The sequence below is a fragment of the Morus notabilis genome, unplaced genomic scaffold, assembly GCF_000414095.1.
Source record: "Morus notabilis unplaced genomic scaffold, ASM41409v2 Scaffold135, whole genome shotgun sequence".
NCBI lineage: Eukaryota > Viridiplantae > Streptophyta > Magnoliopsida > Rosales > Moraceae > Morus > Morus notabilis.
The window spans coordinates 605,531-627,136 of NW_010367319.1; the positions used below are offsets into that span (position 1 = coordinate 605,531).

Sequence of the window (21,606 nt, forward strand, 5' to 3'; positions counted from 1 at the left end):
TGGGAGAGGGAAACGGAGAAAGTCAGGGAAATGTTTTAGGTTTGTCCTGGGAAAGTTCATTCCAAGTGGAGAGGTTACGGACCATCGAAGTTCCGCATATCATTTGTATCAATCAGTATTGTTTTCAATAAAATCTCACTCAAATTAATCTTTTTCTCAATCTTTCCTTGCCTGCTGCGACAAAATCTATCAAGGTTCTATCATCTATGTATACACCACACCAATAAACTACTTTAAAAAAAAGGCAATAGAAAACAAACAAACAACGTCCTCATTCCTCAAGGCTTGTATTGTAACATTTTCGTTTATTGTTCATCTTTGATCTTCTTTTTCGAGGGAAGAAAAAAAAAGGTCAAGATGAAAAAAAAAAATGACAAAAAGCTGAAAGTAAAGCCAGCAAGGCCTTTATGATACATTGGCAACTAAGGGTTACCAACTCCGAACTCAAGACAAATTTCATAATATGCTAAAAATTGTTAGCATCTCTTTGTTGCTTACTCCCACAGCAAATAACATGAAAATTTTCTCCATACTTTCTCACGATTCAATAAGCCGTGCTTCTGATCAAACTGGTCGTGTTCATGTATATATAAGATTTCACTTAGAATCGGAGTGGATTCACAGTCCACTATTTGATGTCGCAGCACCTCTTAAACTTCCTTTGTTCAAAATCAGAGCACCTTTCTCAAACTTCCCATGTTCCATTTTCACCAAAAATCTCTTCATGCAACCCATGTTTTCTTCAAGCTTCCGGTTTTCAATCAATGCCTACCCATTTCCTAAATGCCAAAACATATCGGAGCCGGTTTCTTTGAGCCTCGGTTCTAGCTTCTGATGCCTTTAGGTTCCTGTACAATTTCTTATGAAGTTTCAGGAACTCAGTTTTGTACATCCACTTGTCTGCAAACATATTATACTTGTTCATATATTCGCTAACCTCCATCGCTCTCTCGAAGTAACCGCCTTGAAGGAAGCTTATTAGCAAGTATTCATACAAATCTCTGTTTACAGAAAGACTTCCACACTCCATATTCCTCTTCATGTCACCCCACAAGATTGTAATGTCCCGATACATTCCGAGAGAAGAATACCCACAAACCAGATTAGTGAAAGTTTCCACAGTGAGTTGGATTTTTGTCTCTTGCATTCTTCTGTATGTCCTCACAGCATCCTCAATCATCTTGGCTTTGCAGAAGAAGTAAATGGAAGAATTGAATTCATAAAGCAAAGAAGGAACCGCCTCCTCATTCCGCATCTCTTGTATAAAAGACTCGACCAGATCCAATTTATCAGTCAAGGTTGACACATTAAAAGAGAGGGAATTGTCATTTGCTATCTCTGATAGACACGCGATGACAACCATCTTATCCGGTAAATGTGTTGTGATACCAGCCTTTCTCATTTTTTTAAGCAAAGCCTTTGCTTCCCTCAACATCTTTCGTTTAAAATATGCCGTCAAGAGCGACATATAAGTAGCACAACCTACGGGAGTCTGGGAGGCTTCCATGTCATCCAAAATGTCATGAGCATATTCTAGCCAACCTAAACGAATGCAAGCTTCAATCACATCAGAACACAAATCAGAACCTCTCAAAGAACATGACTCTTTCTGGATTCCAAGCAAAAGTTTTGACAGCTGACTAATGTTCCCATCCCTTTTAAATCCTTTGATGAATTTTGCCAGAGCCCTGTTACTAAGAACAAGTTTTCCATTCCTAAAAATCACAAGCTCTTGCTTACTTTCCACTTTTAGGACGGTGTCCTTTTGCAGCAGCTCAGGCTGAATCTGCAACTTCAACCCAGCCTTTAGATTATGAGATCCGATTGGAATATGAAAAATCTTTTGTGGGTTCTTCTTTTCACTCTTAATAGGAAGAGACTCCCGGTACCTGCACATATTCCATACAAGTCCAGCAGCTGCATCAATATCATTAAACTTGAAGTGCAAGCTCAGCAAACTATCATAGAACTGTCGATAATGGCAGACAAACTGAGGTGAAACTTGATCAATATGAACTTTGTATTTCTTTAGTTCATCCCTTTGGCCATTCATCTCATGAATTTGAGCCACAACAACGATAGAGTGAGCATCAGCAACAACACCTGTTTGGGGCATTAATTCCATAATTTGTTGACCTTTGAAAGCCAATTTAAACCTCACACACGCATCAAGCACAAGATTAAAGATCATTGTATCGGGTTTCATCAGCTCTGCTCGTTTTCTATCTTTTGCGCCTACTTGTTGGAAACTTTCACATATTTGAGCCAAAAAATTGGATGCAAGATGTGTTCCAACTTCTGTCTTCACCATATGCAGAACAACCAACCACAGAATATTCATTGAAGGCAACATATCTTTCTCTAACATCAATCTAAGAATCTTTGTGGCAGGATTAGGCAATTGAGATCGCGCTAAGGAGAGGGATAGTTTCGTCAAGATATCACGCCGCAGTAGACCTGATTTCTCATTTGAAACTATCAAGACGAAATCACATGCTTTCTGTAGACAGCGAGGTTCAGACGAATATGAAAGTTCGGTTATCAACCTTTGCACGAGGGAATCCTCAGGAAAGCCGTACAACTTCTTATAATCGAAAAAGGATTCCCACGCTTCATCCACTTGATGGCACTTCAATGCTCTTTCGAGCTTTTTCAATAGGACATCTTGAGAGGAAACTCCCCAACATAGCCTTTCAGGCCCAACATCAGTGGAAAACTGATGCGCGAAAGAATTTCGACACTGCAGACAACATGCATCTGATACCGGAGGCATCAAAAGACTCCTAATCTTACAATTATGAGTCGAGTTCAAAACAGTCTGCTGAATGGTTGAAGAGGCCACATGAAACGCCAATGAAACGTTTCGCACGTAACGGAGTTGAGTTATAACTTCTTTCAACAGTAGTAGTGCCATGAAGAAGGAACAACACAATCATGGCAAAGAAAGCTAATATTTTACTCCTTTGGAGATCCTAGAGGCAAACATTTACAAATATGCCTCTTAACCCAGAAATGGTACCGAAGGTTCAACCAATACATAAGCATACGGTTCCAAAAGAAATTGCTCTATTTCTTCTTAAATTCAACTTATGACTAGTCATCTGCAAGTATAGTTTAAGCCAATAAAAATTTCATAAAAGAATTCCAATACAAATACTATACACACACACACACACACACACATATATGGGCAAATCATTAAGCTAAATTGAAAAGTACATTTTTTTCCAGTTTATTTGTAGATTAAAATGATCCGAGTTCAAATGAACTGTGGCACAATGATTACAAGGTTAGCTTCCTATGGAGGATAAAAATAAAAAAACAGTAAAAATATAAATTGACGTGTTCTCTTCAAAATTACCTTTTTTTCAGAAGAAAACAAAAACCCATTTTCATCTTTAAATTTAGATGATTCCCAGTTGAAGGAACTCTCCGAGGTCGACGAGAAGCTCCGTTTATGCAGCCTCCGCGGTCTGAGGGAGAGAGAGAGGTAAAAAAGTTGGGAGAGGTAATGTTTGTTCAATGTGGTGGTGGGTTCGTTTCTCTCCTGATTACCGCAAATAGTCCCTGAATCTTTCGGTGAATGACAATTTAGTCCTCTTTTATTTTCTTATCTCGACGAGTCTTTAAAGACGAACTCTCGTCTACTTTAACTCATAATTTTGATTCGTACTACAATATTTTTTATCTCATAACAAATTTAAATTTAAATTTTTTTTTATCATAAATTATTAAATTAAAATTATTAATTTAAACGCGTAAATTAAAAAGATGTTTATTAATTTAGTGACAAATTCAACCACACCGGGGTCCGAAAATAAAGCCTCCGCCGCAAGTTGTGACCCATGCCTAGTCAACTCATCGCTCAAGCATTCGCAGTCTTATACCAGCAATTGGTAATAGGGAGCAAAAGGCAAATAAACATATATATTTTTCGGTAGATTTTAAAGTAAATAACATGTTTTAAAATATTTGAAGTAAATTACGGTTAATATTTATTAGGGGTAAGTAATTAGTAAATTATTTACTTCAACATATTTTAAAACATGTAATTTAATTCAAAATAAGATTAAAAAATGTTATTTACTGCAATCTATATCATGTCGTCATTATAATGGAATAGGCGCATTTGTTCCTGAACTTTTGATGATCAACAAGTTATTTCTTTTTCTTTTATTTTGACAAATTACTTCATAAATTTAACAAAGTATTACATGTCATTTGTATGAGGGCTCTTCTAGTAAATTTTAGCATCACTCACCGATTTACTTGCTAATTCATTTAAAATTCAATGGCAAAAGCACAAACGATCCATGATAAATTAACAGCATAAGAGTCTTAACAGACTTTAATTAAAATTTAACGTTTCAAAGGCAAACCCAACAAGAAGATGCATACAATACGTAAAGCTCTCTTAGCAAAATTCTAATATTTTTGTAAAATTTTGAAAATTGTCATATTTAAACTCTACCATTAGAATTTTGCTTGACGTGTAAAGAGCTCTTTTGCAACTTTTGTTCCCAATAAGGGAACACTAATTTCATGCAAAACCTTTCCCTGTAAGCAGAGAATAATTTCGACAAAGAAATATATATATATATATTACAAGGGTGAAAACTTTAATTTCCCAGGGAGCAAAGCATTGGTAGTACAGTGAAAAACTGACTAGAAAAATAAAAAAAAATAGAAGGTGCTTTACAATTTGACTGAGAGCAGCTAATATAAACCCCCAGTCACAACCTTCCAACAAACCAATGTAGACAGCTTCACTTGTATCAATACACATTCATCCCTCTTTCTTTCCTTTTTCATTTCTCAGCTGCTTGGTTTCATGATACAAATACACGCAAAGAAAAAAAAAATTTCCCACCCTAACTGCATAAATCTTCCTAAACTATTAACAGTCCCTTATGTTGCAATCTCATCGACCTCCGAATTAAACACAAAACTCGGAAATGTTGTTGTAATATCCCTGCAATTTAATTCAAGAAACATGAGTTATAATATTGTCACAAGTTCTAAGATGCTGTCTCCTGTAGATGAGGTAAAACTAATGCATTGCAAACCTCAAATATGGAAGGGTCATGATCTTTAATAACGACGGATTCTTCGAAACGAAGTTTTGCCATTCAGTTTTATCTATTTTCCCATCTTGGTTGACATCAGCTTCCATGAAAGTCTGTCACCAGAAAATGAATAGATTAATTATAAATCAGAAATTCTTTAAGACAATAAATAATGAAAAACACATATTGGAAGACTTCTAGTAATAACTATCAAGACTCTTCATTGGTAGAACTTAGAGAAGAAAACATGTTCATTATTAAACTCAAATCGGTATCATTTGACAACCTTATATTGTTTTCACAAATGCTTCTTTCACCCTAACTATGCACGTGTATAGGCTAAAAGAGGATGACATAACCAAGTTTTGTGTAATTATTATTGAATTAAAGGACTTCAGTTGAGAGCAAGTTTTAAATCGTCTTTACATTCTCCGAAGTAAATGAACAATGTTTTCTACAATGGGTAAACTTCAATTACAATATAGTTACTCACTTTATCAAGTATTATTTCAATGGTCTCATCAGCCAGCTTCATTTCGGATTCACAAAGAAGTGCAATCAACATCTGCTTGACCTGCACAAACAGGAAAGATGTATAAGCCGTTACAATCAGGCACAGAAAGAAAAGAAAGATTGAGAGAGAATATCATTTCCCTCAAATAAGCACAAAAATGTACGACTTGTTAAAGTAAATGTACGAGAGAGAGAGAGAGAGAGAGAGTTTGAAGTACTGACAATTGATAAATGATAAAGAATGCCAAACAATTTATATCAGTTCATGAAGAAATTCAAAATAAACACGACAAGACAAAGAAAGAGTAACAGAATTCACATGCTCATGCTCAACGAGAACGTATCGAGATATTAAAAAATGTAACATAAAGGATAACATAACATACCTCTTGGCGCTCAATAAAGCCTGTATTATCCAAGTCGTAGAGCTTAAATGAAACTGCAATACAATTCAGAAATGTCAACTAGAGTCTACATCAACTAATAACACCAACATAAACATAAAGAACATGGAACGGAACATAGCAGCCTGCTCTTTACAGTCAAGTATCAATCTCTTCAACTTACAGTCAATTTTGTCTTCCTGTGGAGCATTCGGATGGAAGAAATTAAGTGACCTAACAAAGTCGCCAAAATCAATGTATCCCTTCCGCTTAACATCAAACATATCAAAGATCTGCACACAAAATCACCCAAAATTAAGATTCTATTCCTTAAAGTATAAAGGAAGAAAATCCCCCAAACTAAAGCAGATGATTGTACTTGAAAAAGGCAATGAAAGAACACTATAAATTAGAAATTAAAGGGGAAAAAACCTCAGAGATTGCAACTGTGTTTTTCTCTTTAATGTTTTCAATTTTTCGTCAAAACAGAGGACGGACTAAGTCTTGAATAGTTTTTCTAGCTTAGCTGTCTGTTTCTTTTCCTTACTTTTAGTACGTCAAATTCATCCACTCACACATTGGTGAAGGCATCTGAAGTTCATTCACTATCCAACTTTTGTAAAATTAATTTATCAGAGTGTGGGATCTAAAAGTAGTCAGTTCAAGTTATTCAATTGGAGAACAAAAGGTGTAACATATGTAATATGTTGCTTAGACAGTTTCAATCATTTAAACTGATCTGTTCCCAACATAATCATTGGTTTAACATCACAAAGGAAGAAGAAAAAGAAAAGAAATCTAAAAGAAAAATACAATACCCGATTTGCGAAAAGGTTTTCTTTCTTCCTGTTTTTGAAAAGAGCTAGCTGAAATTCTTCCTGTACATACAGCAAGAACATTTGGTTAAGAATCGCACATAACATCTACGAATATTGTGATAGCGTGTAGACAAGTGCAGCATAAATTATAACAATCAACAGTATAACTTTTTAAACAAGAACCTTAAGTAAGTTAACTTTGCTGTTAATTGTTTAACTCATTATTAAACAAAGTGCATTTTCAGATATCTATGAGCAACATACTTGTTATACGGAGCACCAACAAGGAATATAAGGAACTTTAAAATTCTAGCTCAAGTCTCAACTAGAGAAAATAATCAGTAGCCAGAACAGTAAGCAAAGCTAAACAAGGAACAAACTCCTAACGGTATGAGGCCTTTGCCACAAGAATACCTTGTTTATCAATCCATCATCAATGACAGAACTGCTGATGCTCTTGTATAGCTCAAACAAGGCTTCAACTTCGCTAACACTAACTGGAGATTAGAAATTAAGACATAATGAAAACTTTAAATTAACAAGAAAGAGAAGAAAGCAAGACGAACCAATGAGCCAAGCCAATGGAGATGAATCACAAATGGGGTTTTCAACCAGTCAAAAATTCTCATGTTTTGTGTGAGTCCTACGTTATTCATGAGTTCTACAGATAATATAAGAATTCATGATCGGTTAAAAATCAGAAACAATGACAAATCGCTGTCTTCACCAACGAGGGTCGTGGTGTAGTGGTAAGAACGCCTTTGCTAGGTCTCTTCTACCCATCCTTCCAGAATTCGATACTCTGTATCTGTGCGTTGCTGCCCTGCCCTTGTGGGAGATTAAGCGGCCTCCGCAGGCCTTACAAGATGGAGGGGAGTGAAAACTGGTTGGATGGTCAGTGAGAGACTAGTTCAGGCCCTTTCTACGTACTTGGTGGCTTCCAAAATTGCCGCTATAGCCGAAGGGATTAGGGGACATGAAGTGCACCACCAAATCCCTTTTATGATCAGCAAAAAAAAGAAAAAAAAAAAAATATATATATATATATATATATATCGTTCTCTTCAATCTTATCAAAAGCTGGATGTATGTTTACTCTAGTCACCAGAAGTCAAAACTATTAGGAAAAACGGGGGGCTAAAGAACAAACATATCATGATCTCAAGATTATAAAGACCTAAATAACTTGCTGTAATTCAAAGAGAAAAAAAAAAACTTACATGCGGTCTGCGAAGCGAGGACAACGGGGTCCTCATATCCCGGGAATTGTCTCCTTCCTGTCGACTGAAAACAGCCCATTTACTGAAGAAGAAGAAGAACAAGGCGCTCCTCCTAGGATGCTTCACTACAATTCATCATCAAAACCATCTTAACCTTGCAGTTCCAAAATCGGAATTCAAAGATCGCCATTGCAAACTAAATTAGTGAATAAAGTAAACTCAAAATCACAAAACTTTGACTTGATACGTAACTTTTTTTTTTTTGAAGTATTTATACGTAACTTAACGGAAAAAAAATAATACAGTAATTTAAAATATATAAAAAAAAAAAACTTCTCCATGATTTATTGTTAGTTGTAGTTATTGGATAAACGAACAACTTTAATAATTTATCAGTAAATTCTCAAAGCAAAGCAAGAAATTGTAAACTTCTAGCATTTAAATGATTGAAAAAAAAACCCGACAAGACGAAATATAAATTTAACAGATTAAACCCAAATTATGCAGATCGAACATTAAAGTTCTAAACTTTCTCCTTCTGTTTCATACTTCAATTTCTCAGCTACCAAGAAGAAAGTTTTGAGAGAGAAAAAGCGTCAAAATTCAATAACGAAATGAAATAAAAGCCATATCGAACCAAAAAAAAAACCCCTAAATTCCGACACATTAACGAGGAAATACAAATGAAAAGACTGAATCATTGCCATAAAAAGAAAAGAAAAGAAAAGAAAAGAAATGCAAAAATAAACTTACCGACCAAGAACTTGGCCGGAAAATGGCGGTTTACTTCACAATCACAGAGATAGAGAGAGAGAAATTAACAACTAAAAAGCTGTGATATAAATAGGGGAAATTACAAGCTGGAAAAGAGAGGCCAAAAAACAAAAAAAAAACTGGGGCGAAACGAAAATTCTTTGGAAGAGAAAATCGACGGCTGAGAATGAGTTTGATCAAGGAACTCGCCAAGAATTGGACGGTCGGATTTAAAGGCAGTAGAGAAGTTGGAAACGTAGCCCAATGGAGAGGAAATCAAAACAAGAGAGACACGCATTTAAATTTTTAATTTAAGTTAAAATTTAATTTTATATAAAAAATTTTATTGTAATAAAAAAATTAAATATAACTATTTTTTAAAATTTTTTATTATAATAAAATTAAAATTTTAAACCCGAATCAAGTCACAATCGGAGAGTACAAATAATATAGGGGAGGCGAGTGACACGCACGCGGTATGAATGCGAGTGAGGGAGTTGGAATGATTTTGGGTGTTTTTTTTTTTTGGCTTTTGGGAACGTACCGAGAAGGCCAAAATTGAATCAAATGATGAGATTTGTGAAGCAGAAAGTTATTATGAAACCTCTTAATTTTTTTATTTGAGTTTTTAATTTAAATTAAAATATAATTTTATATAATTTTTTTATTATAATAAAAAAATTAAATATACTTATTTTTAAAATTTTTTTATTATAATAAATTTTAAATTGTTGAAATTAACGGGCCTATATATGTGTTCCTTTTTTATTGCACGGTCTTGATCTTGTGAGAAGGATTGTAAAAAAAAAATTGACTTAAGCCTAACTATTGGGTTATATTGAGATCTTTGTTTAAGAACTTTTAAATCTTTTGGGTCATGATACTATTTTTGTGTTGATGAAAATTTGGTGATCGTGTTACTGTTAATGATATTGGAAAAGAAGAAAATAAAATAAATTATCATAAAAGAACCATCCAAATCCTTCCAACAAAAACTCGAATTATTGGGAGTAACTCATACTTATCTTGTAATGATCACATTTTGGAGGATTCTTCCTTTTTAAGCTTTTTTTTCTTTCTTTCTTTTATCTTTTCTGTTTTATGATGAAGTTGGGGATTCAATTTGGGTGACAAATTGTTAAGAAGAAAGTACTAAAAATGGTATAATATATTAGTTACTATATTATATAGATTTGTTCTGATAAGACTCAGGATCAGTTAATATGATTAAAATTACATTACATTAAAAAAATATTTATAATAAATAATTTTTGATATAAATCTGATGATTAAAAATAAATAATTATTGATAGATTATTATTTTTTTTAATTTTAATAGAGAAACTCAATATGGTTGGCTTTTGTTATTAGCTCTATTTGTCAACTAGACAGGGTAGGGAGGAGGCAGTTCTATTTGTCAAGGCAATTTTAGACAAAATCACTGTTCTTAACTAATTTTACCTTTCTTAAAAAGCAAATTATTTTTGATATAGACAAAAAAAGGTACAATTTTTTACCCCCAAATTACTTACCGTTCTGCATTATCCCCGACATGAAATGTTGATCCCAAGATTTTCTTTTGAATAATGAATAAAAATGATTGAAATTTTTTTTTTTAATTTTTTGGAAGAAAGTTGAAAGGTTTTTATATGTAGAAAATATTTTTAACTTATTTTCTTTTTCTCAAAAGTTTCGGCATCTTATTTTAGAAAATTAAAATAGTATATTTATTTAACCGAAATGTGTTTCCACTGTAGATCTAATAAAATCAAAAGTAAACCGAAATGTACATCCACTGCATTAATGGATGTTTCCTATGGAGTTTGCAAGGTTTTTATATATAAAGAATATTCTTAACTGATTTTCTCAAAATTTCCGGGAGTATCTTATTAGTAAGTTATATCTCATTTTAAAAAATAAAAATAGTAATTAATATAATAAAACATTCATCATACACAAAGCAGTTAAAATATTGATTTTTCTCAATTAACTTGTAGGGATCGGATCCGAAAGGGCGTCGCCCTAGTGGAACAGGAATGGTGGGACGATTGTAATCTAAGTTGCTAATAGATTAGCGCAAAAAAAAAATATAATAATAATCTATGTTTTTTTAAGGAAAAAAAAAATCTAAGTTGCTAATACTATTCCTTAATTTCCCATAATATATATATACACACACTACGTGAAAGGAGAAATTTAGAGCTGAAGTTTAAATTGGGTCAAACGGGCCAGCTTGAGGCTCGTCACTGTTAGTCCGGACTAAAATTTTAAACCCAAAAGCTCATTTTGTCCGACTAAAATGTGATGTTTTTAAAGGTTTTTTTTTTTAGGGTAATCTTAACAAATACCATTTGAAAGTGCATGAGTCAAGATTTTTACTCTTTACTCTTGATTCATAACCTTTTTAGTCAAATAATTACATAACAAAATGATATTTATCAAGAGTAAGAGGTAAATGTCCAAACTCATGCACTCTCAAGGGTAAATTCTTCATTTCTTATTTTTTTAATACTTTATAAACTCCGGCCGGGGCTGGGTCATCTTGAAGCCTTTTAGGTTTTATAGTTGGGTTGGACTGACTTTCTTTTATTTTATATCGGATCGGGCCGGCTCAAATTTTCACCTATAGATAAATGAGAAAAATACGCTTAAAGTGCATGGTTTGGACTTTACCCTTTTACTCTTAATTAAAATATTTTTTAGTCAAATAACTATATTAGACAAAAAGTTTATTAATCAATAATAATGAGTAAAAATTCAGATTCATACACTCTAAGAATAAGTTTTGTAATTTTCTCGTCAAAATATTTAACCCTAACCTAGACTTTCACGAAGTAGAATTTACGTCTATATTGTGATGTTTTCAATTTTTTTTTAGCTTATGTATTAATTATTTTGTGTTTTTATAATTTCTACTTTATTTTTGTCTTAAATTATTGTCATTTTAAGCAAATATAATTATATTAAATGCTGAATAAAACAGGTATGGATAATCTCAACTCAATCTAAACTCTCATTAAGTAGGAATAGGAATGTTTTGGGGCAGGGATGGGGATAGAAAATGGTACCCCCACTCTTCGTCCCGTTATCCCTAAAAATGAGAAAAATCAAGTTTCATAATAAATTAATTTTTGACTTTTTCAAGACTACCTCCAACTGTTCCTCTAGTCTAGCCTATTTTACCAATAACATAATTATTGTCGTTCTAAATCTTCACTTGCCTAAAATTTCTTATATCCAGTTTTTAGAAGCTATGTACGTATCTGAATTGAAAGAAGAAAAAAAAAAGTACAGAAAATCTTAAGATCTCTCCATTTCTTATAGAAAGAACGTTGGAGATTTGAGATGAAGGAATAAAGAGCAAGAAAAAAAAAAAAAAAAAGGAAACTGGTAAGTTATTTCCAAACAAATAACCTAATTTGAAACGATAAATTGAATACACTTTAAAGACCAATTTAATAATGGAACTTAAAAGATAATATTTTTGATGTGTCGAGCAACTACCTTTTCATAATGCATATCATCTTATCTTATTTTATATGAAATTGGATTTAAAAAAAAGTAAGGAAAAATATGAATTCAAAGGAGTGTTTTTTTAAAAAGAAAAGTGGACTTTATTGCTCAATTAAGTATAAAAAGCCAATAAAGTCAAAAAAATAGTCTATCCTAATATAACACTAGATCCTTCCCAAAAAAAAAAATATATATATATATATATATATATATATTTAATCACTAGAATGCGAACACATTAGTGAAACAATGAACTACATAACTTCCTTGTTTGGAAATATAGTAAACAGAGCCACTAAATGGCATGGGACGAGCTTCCTGAACATTCTCATTAGTGGAAGCTTCAAGTGCTCTTGAAGCCGGTCGTCAAATAACATTACCCGTATCCGATTGAAACCCAATTATTAAAATTGCAGCGTCGAATCATTCGAATCCCTTCACAGATTGCCAAACATTTAGCCGCATAAGGAGAATACTGATTACCAACTAATAAGTTTTGATTGGAAACTTTTATGGTGCTGGAAGAAAAATTTTCGGCACCGTGCTGAGATACTATAATTTGTGAAATTTTACATTATAATTTGTAATCTCAAACGCTAAAATTGTAAAAATTACGATAAATTTATGAATTTTGAAGAAATACGATGAATTGTTCAATTTTATAATTTCTAACGTAAAATTTTACAAATTATCGTATCTCTTTGTACAGTGTCAGAAATATTTCTCCCGACATCATAAAAGGACCCGTTTTGACCATGAGTCAATTCAAAATCACGCAATATGTGAAATAGTAAATCTAAGGAGTCCGCTTTTAAGATGATTTGGGTAATTTTTTATAGAGAATTCTGTGAATACAAATAAAATAAATCACCATGTATCCATCTCAAAACCTTAAGCTGTTAGGAGGTGGGCCAACAATAGTTTTTATACTTTAACACTCCCCCTCACATGTGGGCTAGACAATGGGCAATCGTGTGGGTAAATTAATTAAAAAGCCCAACACGTGAATATTTAAGCCTGAGATATGTTAAAAACCCAACACACGATGACAATTTTAAATGGGGATAAAGAGTGAAATTACGAGGGTTTAAACTTAGGACGCTCTGATACCATGTTAGTTTACCAATACATCCCAAAAGCTTAAGCTATTAGGAGGTGGACCAACAATAGTTTTTATACTTTAATTGTTAGTTTAACAATCCATCCCAAAAGCTTAAGCTATTAGGAGGTGGGCCAACAATAGTTTTATACTTTAACACTCCCCCTCACGTGTGGGCTGGACAATGGGCAATCGTGTTGGTAAATTAATTAGAAAGCTCAACACGTGAATATTTAAGTCTAAGATATATTAAAGACCCAACACATGATGATAATTTTAAAATGGGGATAAAGAGTGCAATTATGGGGGTTTGAACCCATGACCTCTCGCTCTAATACCATGTTAGTTTACCAATCTATCTCAAAAAATTAAACTATTAGGAGGTGGGTCAATAATAATTTTATATTTTAACATTACTCTTTGAACGAAGCTTCTTCTTACCACGCCCGTTACTTTTACACTTGTGTCCATTAAGGAAAATCAAACAACATGTGTTTGACAACGGATGATCAAACAATTGAATTGGCCTTTCTTTTTGTGTTTTCTTAAAGGTAAAAGTTGGCTCCATCACCCTACTATTTTGACAAATGGAGTCATAATTGTATGTCAAAAACAAATTCGAAAAGGTTAGTTCACATGTTAGACAGTGCTTACTTTAATCAAAATCTTACGTGCCAACTTCACTTTATTTCTAACTTCTTCGTTATTTTGCCAAGAAATAACATAAATTATTTGGTCAAATTATGGAATTCTGTCTGAAACTTTTCTTTTTTTGGGTTGCTTTTCTTGTTTGAAAAGCACAAAAGAATATACCGCGTGTCGACCCCTATCAATGCATGTGTTCGAGATTAATTTTGTCACGAGTTAAATATAATAAGATTACAAAAAATAACTTTACTTTCATTTGAAGCGTACTCGTTGTTTTCTCTGAAAAGAAAATCAATATTAAAAAATAAAAAATAAATAAAAGAAGAATCAATAAAATAGTTAAAGAAGATATATTAGAGTACTGCCTTCATAAAAAATAAACGTCTGAGGTCGTTCAACGAATTTTTATCAGTGAGTCCTGTGCATAATCCGGAAGATCTTTTTTATTCTTATAAATATACATATACATACACACATATATGTGTGTGTGTGTCTAAAGGAAACCACTAAAATATTTTTGAAATGGATTAGATTTATTTACGTGAAGTTTTTATAGCAAAGTTGCATATTTGTTGTCAATGGTTCATTAAAAAACCTTATCAAGTTATCCACAAAATTTTCAAAGCATATACGTGGCAAATTAATGCAACCCATACACTAAGTCATACACACATGTGACATCTATGAAAGGTCAGCAGTATTTTTTTTTCATGAATTTTGATTTTTTTTTTTTTTTTTTGATTTTTTTTTTTTTTTATGAATTTTTTTTTTTTTTTTTTTTTTTTGATTTTTTTTTTTTGTTAATGAGTAGTTTTGATTTGTTCCTTTGCTGGTAGTTGGTTCATATGATACACCCCGAATTCCACCATTTTTTGTCTGATCAATTTAAGTCCTTCCATTGACCTTATTCATAATTCAGTATCACAATCTACAACTAAATTAATCAGTTATTTTATTCCCTTTTTATTTTTAATGGAAACTAAATTGCACGTAAATTTTGCAAAATGTCAAAGCAAAACCATCGCCGCGATCAGAGATTGACACATTGGACCGATCTTAGACAAATCCATGTGATAATCACTAATTGAAAAAGTGTGTTTTAATTATTATATTTTAAACTTAGCTGGCTAATTGCTGATACTTGATTGTTTAGTTATGTTTTCTGCTTGTTCCTTTCTTAGTTTATAATAAATCGTCACCTTTTCATTTCTTAATTTTTTTGTAACATCTTTTCCATTGCTTCTTCGTTTATCTAGGAAAGAATATCTTTTTTTTTTTAATTAATTTTGAATATATTATTAAGGGCTGATTCCCTTTGTCGGATTATAGATCGACTTGGATTCCAAGAGTAATTGCTTGTCAATGCCCAGGGAACTTTTTATTTATTTATTTATTTACCTTTGTGCGGTTGAGAATTTTTAAGGCCCATTCGAGTTGAGATGTGATTTTATGTGAGAACTTTTTACTGTAGTAAAAAAGTTTCACATGACTGTTTCTGAGAGCTTTTGACTGTAGCAAAACTCAAATTCTAAAATCGAATCGGTGAAATGAACGGGTCACTAATTTCCTACTAATATATATTGAATGTTTTAGAATGTTGGATTTGAGCAAAATCATATTTTTTTAGTTGATAAAATTCATATTAACATAAAATGCGTGTAAAATTGATAAAATCTGACTATTTAAAATATAACCTGTAGGTTATATTTTCAATATAACAAAACTATATAAAATTCTCCCTAATATGGGTGGACTTTGTCTTGTATATATAAAAATAAAAAATAGAAACTCCAACTAAATAGTATGAGTGGTTCTAGTTTTTTCTGATTAAATAAATAGAAATAAAGGGTGGTAGAAGTAGTGTTAATAGGAATCGGACAAAACTCTTTTCCCTCTTCGTGATCACCTAAACCAGCAAGATGTGGATCCCTTTCGTGCTCTAAACTTCGACCATTATTTCTTTCTTTATATTGTAAAGGAGATCCAAGTTCTTTTCCTCCTTTTTTTCTCAATGTCAAGTAAAATAATAATAATAATAATAATAATAATAATAATAAAGCAAGAATGATTTTTTTTTTTTTTTTTTTGAGAAATGTTAGAAGGGGAATCCATCAAGATTTTTGGCTCGCAATAAAGGTAGGGTCCTGAGCAACTAGTTGTCCTATCTATCACAATATCTTAGAGTACCTATAATGGTGACCACATCTATTGGCATGTGATGTTTGCCAAGCCATATATGATGGTCTAAGATTCTAATGAGTTCATTGAAAACTATATTTGATTTGAAGGTTCTGCAAGTTTAAAAAGAATTAAAAACTGTTATTTTGTCTTACCAGTAAAAGTTAACGGTATGATTTGTGAGTTTCCACATTATAAATAAGCCATTTCTTTTTCCTACGTGAAAATAAGTCATTGATGCACGTGTGCAATATTAAATGCATTTACTATTCCTAAACTGTCTTAAAATCATGTTGAAATTAAATAGTAAAAAAATCACTGAAATCTTATTGAAATTTTACTGTTAACAAATATATTTAAGGATTATGGTGACCCCATCCTTACAAGATATATTGCTGTATATATAGTATATATTGCAATAAATTTTTTTGATTAACTACCTAATTTATTACACATATCTTATGATTAAAACAACAATAATTATTAAAATAACTATTAAAATTGCACCCATATTGAGTAGCTCGAAACTCTCAAATTACTAATAACCATAATGAAGTGACAATAATTGAACTAAAAAGTAATAATACGTACTGAAAAAAGTGCTCTTCGGAGGTACGTGAAAGTTTGAGGTTGTAAGTAGACAGCACAACGTTTGTCGTTTGACAAGTTAACTAACTGGTTCTGCTTTTTAATCTGTTTCTCAACTTGCCAGCCAACTTGTCCCGGCTTTCTTTTATTCACGTTCTGTGGACAGTTAGGGTTGTTGGCTTTTCCGATGCTTGTACGGTTGTTTATGATGTTTCCACAATTCTACTTGATTGGGAAAATTTATAATATCAGTTCCTTACCTAACGTTTATGGATTTTATCGTTAAATTTAGTCAACGTCACGTTAAATTATATAAAGTTGATACATATGTGTCAGTTTAAAACAAAATCATATAAATAAAATTTTCTTTTTCACATCCAATCATAGAATTCTCTCTCTCTTTTTTGGTTTTTTTGCCTTTCGGTGTTCCGACATGTCAAATTATAGTGTAAAACAAAAGACTATAAGATGTTCACATGCATATTTATTCATAAGAACAGACTTTAAAAAAAAGAGAATGAGAGAAATAGACCTAATTAAGATGAGAATAAAAATCAATAGGCCAAGGTGTAATAATTGTTAGTAAATAGACCATTTATGTATAAATCTGGATTTACATTTAATCAAAATTCCAAGACTACCCCTATTTAAATTAAACATTCAGATGTTACTTTCTCCCTCCTCCCATGCCTGTGCTTCATTATCGCCGCCGCGAGGCCCAACGACGACAACAATTGTCTCAGCGAGGAGCATTGTGAGGCCTCCTCTGCTTCCCGATGGCGATCGCTACCACAGATCTCGCGATGCCATGATTTGTGATGATCTCACCTGAGATCTCACGCTATCGCGCTACCAATCTCTTAATCGAGCAGATCTTTGCCGCATGGATGGATCTCCATTGCAGCGAGATCCAAACATAAATCTTCATGACATCGTTAGAGACATCGTTCGCCATCGTTGCGTCAAGAAGCGGAGTAGAACATCATTGCGAAGCCCAGAAATCTTTTCAATTGCAATTTTGCCCCCGATCGTGCCGATCTCCATTGCCATCACAATCTTAAACTACTGCTATGGTTAGAGAGGAACGAAAGAAAAAGGAAAAAAAAAGGGTAAATTTAAAAATTTAAAAATTATGACCTATTAAATTTTATAACTAATAAATTAGCCTATATACTTTCTTAAACTTTTTATATTGGCATATTTTCTACTATTTCCCTTAAAAAAATAAAGATTATACGGATAAGATGTTGAATTTCACACGTTTAGGGCATCCAATGATCCAAATAAGACTTTTAAACGATGAGTGGCCCAACTTGAGAACTGCAGTGATCCCAACTTTGAAGCCCAACCTTGTAGGTGAGAATAATTCCATTTGTTCATACGCACCAACAAAGTTCAAAGTCGTTCTTGTGAGATTATCATCATTTAAGCCTAAAGATTGAACCTCAATATAATAGAAAATGCATCAAAATTCAGACCGAAGGCACGAAACATTTTTCCTCTCCACCACTAGCTAGTGATTTAATTTGTAACACTGCTCGTTCTTCTCGGTGGGTCTTGGGTTTTATTCGGACCTATCACAGGAGTAAATTAGAGGAATATTGCCAGTTTTGTAAAAAATTGGTATCAAATGCATTATTTCTATAGCAAATTTAAACCCAATTTACACATGAAAGTGGACAAAGGAACAACTAATTTTTAACTTTTCAGATGTGAAATGGAATCCAATACCACATGAGAATACACTCGTTTTCTAAAATGATCTGGATACGTCCTGTTCTTGAAACCCATTTTCTTTGGAAAACAATGGAAAAGAAGATCATTTTTCTCTTCAAAAGAAAATCATCTCAAACTTCTCTCCCTATTGCACGTCCTGCATTCTCTGATCACTCCAATATTGGTATGGAAAAGGTTAAGAATGTTATCTCTAGTATCAGTCTAGTTAGGAATAGTACTCTAGTTACTCTAGTAGATTTGTACAGGGTAAAAATCTACAATTGGTGACCAGTCAAACTTGATTTATTGCCCATTACGAGTTGATCTCGATTTCTTATTGCGTGATTGTTGCAGATTTATTTTCATTATTTAGAAGGCTATCAATCTTGCTCAATGGGCGTGCTCCTTGCTGTCCAAGTCAACCGTTAACCTTTTTCCTTCTTAATTTCTCTAACTTGACAAACTAATTTCTTTCCTTTTTTAGATGATTTAACTGCCAATTGTTGTTTTATGAATATGTTTAAGGACTTTCTCCCGTTACGTGTTGTCCAAGGCTAACTATCAACTCGGGAGGTCGACTTACGAGACCAGCTCTCATGTGAGTCTATCTAGCATGCCGGGAAATCGTGGGGACTCATTTAGTAACTTATTGAAGTTTAATTATCACGTGTACGGTGAAAGATGAGATATGATATTCAACATTAACAAGATTATATGCTTAATTTGAATTTTTTTCCGTCTAATAGCTTAGATTATTCACAATATCACTTGTAATTTCATCTTTAACTTGAGCAAAAATGGTAAACGAAGGCGCAATTCCGCATAAACAAAATGGTGAGACCCATCCCCTTTGGAGTGCACGTAGGGCCACCTTGTGTCTTAAGGAGTTGCAGTTCCGCGGAGGTGTATAGCAACACTCATACTTACACTTTAAAAATGGTTGAAATCATGCGCTTAGAATACTATATCCTTTCCGCGTGATTAAATTTGACCTTTGTCTTCACTTTTGTCTAAAAGGCAATAAGTCGAACTTTTTGGATTGCTTGCAATCCAAGTATTATTTCATTTGTCTCCAAAGCCCTGAGTTACGGGATTAATTAAGGTAATTTTTTTTCCTTAGACCTACTAACACTAGATAAGACCTAGAGATGGAATTGGATCGAGACCAACAAGCGAAACCAAACCAAACAAAGAAAAGCTACTTAAAATCAAACAAATTAAAGGTTGCTTTTTTTGGATAAGGACTAAGGAATAGTAAATGTAACTATAAATTATTATTATTATTATTATTATTAAAAACTATATTTAATTTATATTTATATAATAACTCCTCTCCCCGTCTCTTCTAGACTATTCAAGGTGACGAATTAAATTTGTTCTTTTTTTTTAAAAAAAAAATATCCAAATTAAATGACATATTCTATCTAGCTGTTATATAACTAAGCATTTTTCAAACCTATAGCCACTCTTCCTCAAATTTTGGTTATCAAAAGCTACCAAATCCATGTATAAAAGAAAAATCCCTATTCGCAACCATTTTAAGTTTTTAACTTTCGGTGATTGACCTTTTTCTTATTAGAAATATCCATATATGATATGGCCACTCTTCCTCAAATCTTGGTTGGGTATTTTGTCACCCATGTCTAATCATAGCCTTTAATTCCATCCAGACCGTTATATATGAATGGGATCAAAATCGATCAACTCTAGTGACCCATCGCTATATGGAACTCAGCTCTCCCCAGGGTCCCACCCTTGCAAGTGTAACGGTGATTTATGAGAATAATCATGAGATTAATCATAATCTTCTCAGTTTTCCTTTTTTTTTTTTTTTTTTTTTGAAAGGGGATGATTTTCAACTAAATAAAAGATATGAAAACCAATGTGAACAACCAAAGGCCATGTGCTATGAATCAATTCTGTTCATTACCAAAAGGACACAATAGTATGTGTTTTATCTGGAGAATAAATGCATGGATTAGACATATATATATGTACACTATTAATGAACAATATTACTTCTCATGATTAATACGGGTTTTCCATACAATAAATTCAGCATTTAATTTACAATAATTTATGTATATGATGAGTAGAGGTGTCAATAAGGCCGTGCTAGCCCAAACTTGTGAAGGCACGACCATCTACAATAGAGGGAATGGGTCTGAAGGGCTCGGGCCCAGTGCCTTATGGCCGGCCTTTTAAGACTTTATTGGGCTAGCCCTACTAAAGGCCCTGTTTAATAGTATAATTTATGGTCATTGAGCAGGCACCAGTCGACCGGTGACTTACAACTTCTCTGCTACCGAACGACTAGATTACACTGGATTCCTCTCAAAACTCAATCTAATTTTCTTAATGCACTTGAGTTTCACTTATGATTAATAATTTTTTTAGGATTTTTTTTATAATTTCATATTTGATGACAAAAAAAAGTAATATATCATATACCTAAAAAAATGCGGTTTTATTGAAATAATATGAATAATTATAAAAAAATGACTGGTTGACCGGACGACATAGGTCGACTAATTGGCACTAAAATGCCTCAAATTTCATTAAAACTTCATGCGCGGGTCTGGACCTTCACGGGCCGTGCCTGGCCCTTTGCGGGCCTGGGATGTGCCTGGGTTGCGGGCCTTAAACATGAGGCCCAACCTTGGCCTCTCTGACATGCTGGCCCGGCCAGGCCCATAACAATACAAAGCTGAGCCGTGCCGAATTAACCACTGTAGTGGATTGGACGGCCCAGCTTAATTGACACCTCTAATGATGAGGATTGAGAGGATCTAATCTCAATCAATCATCAAAGTAATACTAGTCATGTTAAGTTAACGTAACACATTTAATGAGGATCCCATTTGTTACGCGCATGCACATTGGTCATAAATGGTATTACTTACCGTCAAATGAGGACTCAACTGTTGCAAGGGTACCCGTAAAAACACTGTTATAAGGAACCTCCTTGAACTGCAACTTCGTTTTTAAAACTTGAGGTGGGGGTTTTGAACGTGACGCGTCCGGATGAAATCAAGTATGAGATGCATTTTGTACATGTCAATGTACCCATTTCATTAGTAGACGGCTAAAAATAATTAGAATTAATTTTAC

General features: G+C 33.1%; 2 protein-coding genes across 6 annotated transcripts; both read right to left on the bottom strand.

Annotated features, from left to right (window-relative positions):
• Positions 1–494: 494 nt before the first annotated feature.
• On the bottom strand, positions 495–2,914 carry LOC21406147 (pentatricopeptide repeat-containing protein At4g17616). The gene has a single exon (XM_010112246.2). The coding sequence runs from the start codon at positions 2,912–2,914 to the stop codon at positions 758–760; it is 2,157 nt and encodes a 718-aa protein (XP_010110548.1). The 3' UTR covers positions 495–757.
• A 1,700-nt stretch (positions 2,915–4,614) lies between these two features.
• LOC21406148 (calcineurin B-like protein 1) lies at positions 4,615–8,870 on the bottom strand. 5 transcript variants are annotated; one of them, XM_024174899.1, is made up of 9 exons: positions 8,758–8,870; positions 8,001–8,125; positions 7,195–7,277; positions 6,781–6,840; positions 6,147–6,255; positions 5,966–6,018; positions 5,560–5,640; positions 5,067–5,179; positions 4,615–4,972 (listed from the first exon to the last, which is right to left on the bottom strand). In XM_024174899.1, exons 2-9 carry the CDS (start codon positions 8,077–8,079, stop codon positions 4,909–4,911), a joined length of 642 nt encoding a protein of 213 aa, XP_024030667.1. In that variant the 5' UTR covers positions 8,080–8,125; positions 8,758–8,870; the 3' UTR covers positions 4,615–4,908. The 5 variants fall into 5 exon arrangements, with proteins under 5 accessions (XP_024030667.1, XP_024030665.1, XP_024030664.1 ...); XM_024174897.1 differs by having other exon boundaries at positions 8,754–8,870; XM_024174896.1 differs by having other exon boundaries at positions 8,001–8,154; positions 8,754–8,870.
• Between the last annotated feature and the right edge of the window lie 12,736 nt (positions 8,871–21,606).

What these genes read in the sequence shown, in the direction of transcription:
- LOC21406147 (XM_010112246.2), bottom strand. Translation starts at nt 2,914, where the DNA reads ATGGCACTACTACTGTTGAAAGAAGTTATAACTCAACTCCGTTACGTG.
- LOC21406148 (XM_024174899.1), bottom strand. Translation starts at nt 8,079, where the DNA reads ATGGGCTGTTTTCAGTCGACAGGAAGGAGACAATTCCCGGGATATGAG. An exon ending in CCTCGCTTCGCAGACCGCAT is followed by an intron (nt 7,278 to 8,000) that starts GTAAGTTTTTTT and finishes TCTAATCTCCAG; the next exon opens with TTAGTGTTAGCGAAGTTGAA. An exon ending in AAAACCTTTTCGCAAATCGG is followed by an intron (nt 6,256 to 6,780) that starts GTATTGTATTTT and finishes TTTTGTGTGCAG; the next exon opens with ATCTTTGATATGTTTGATGT.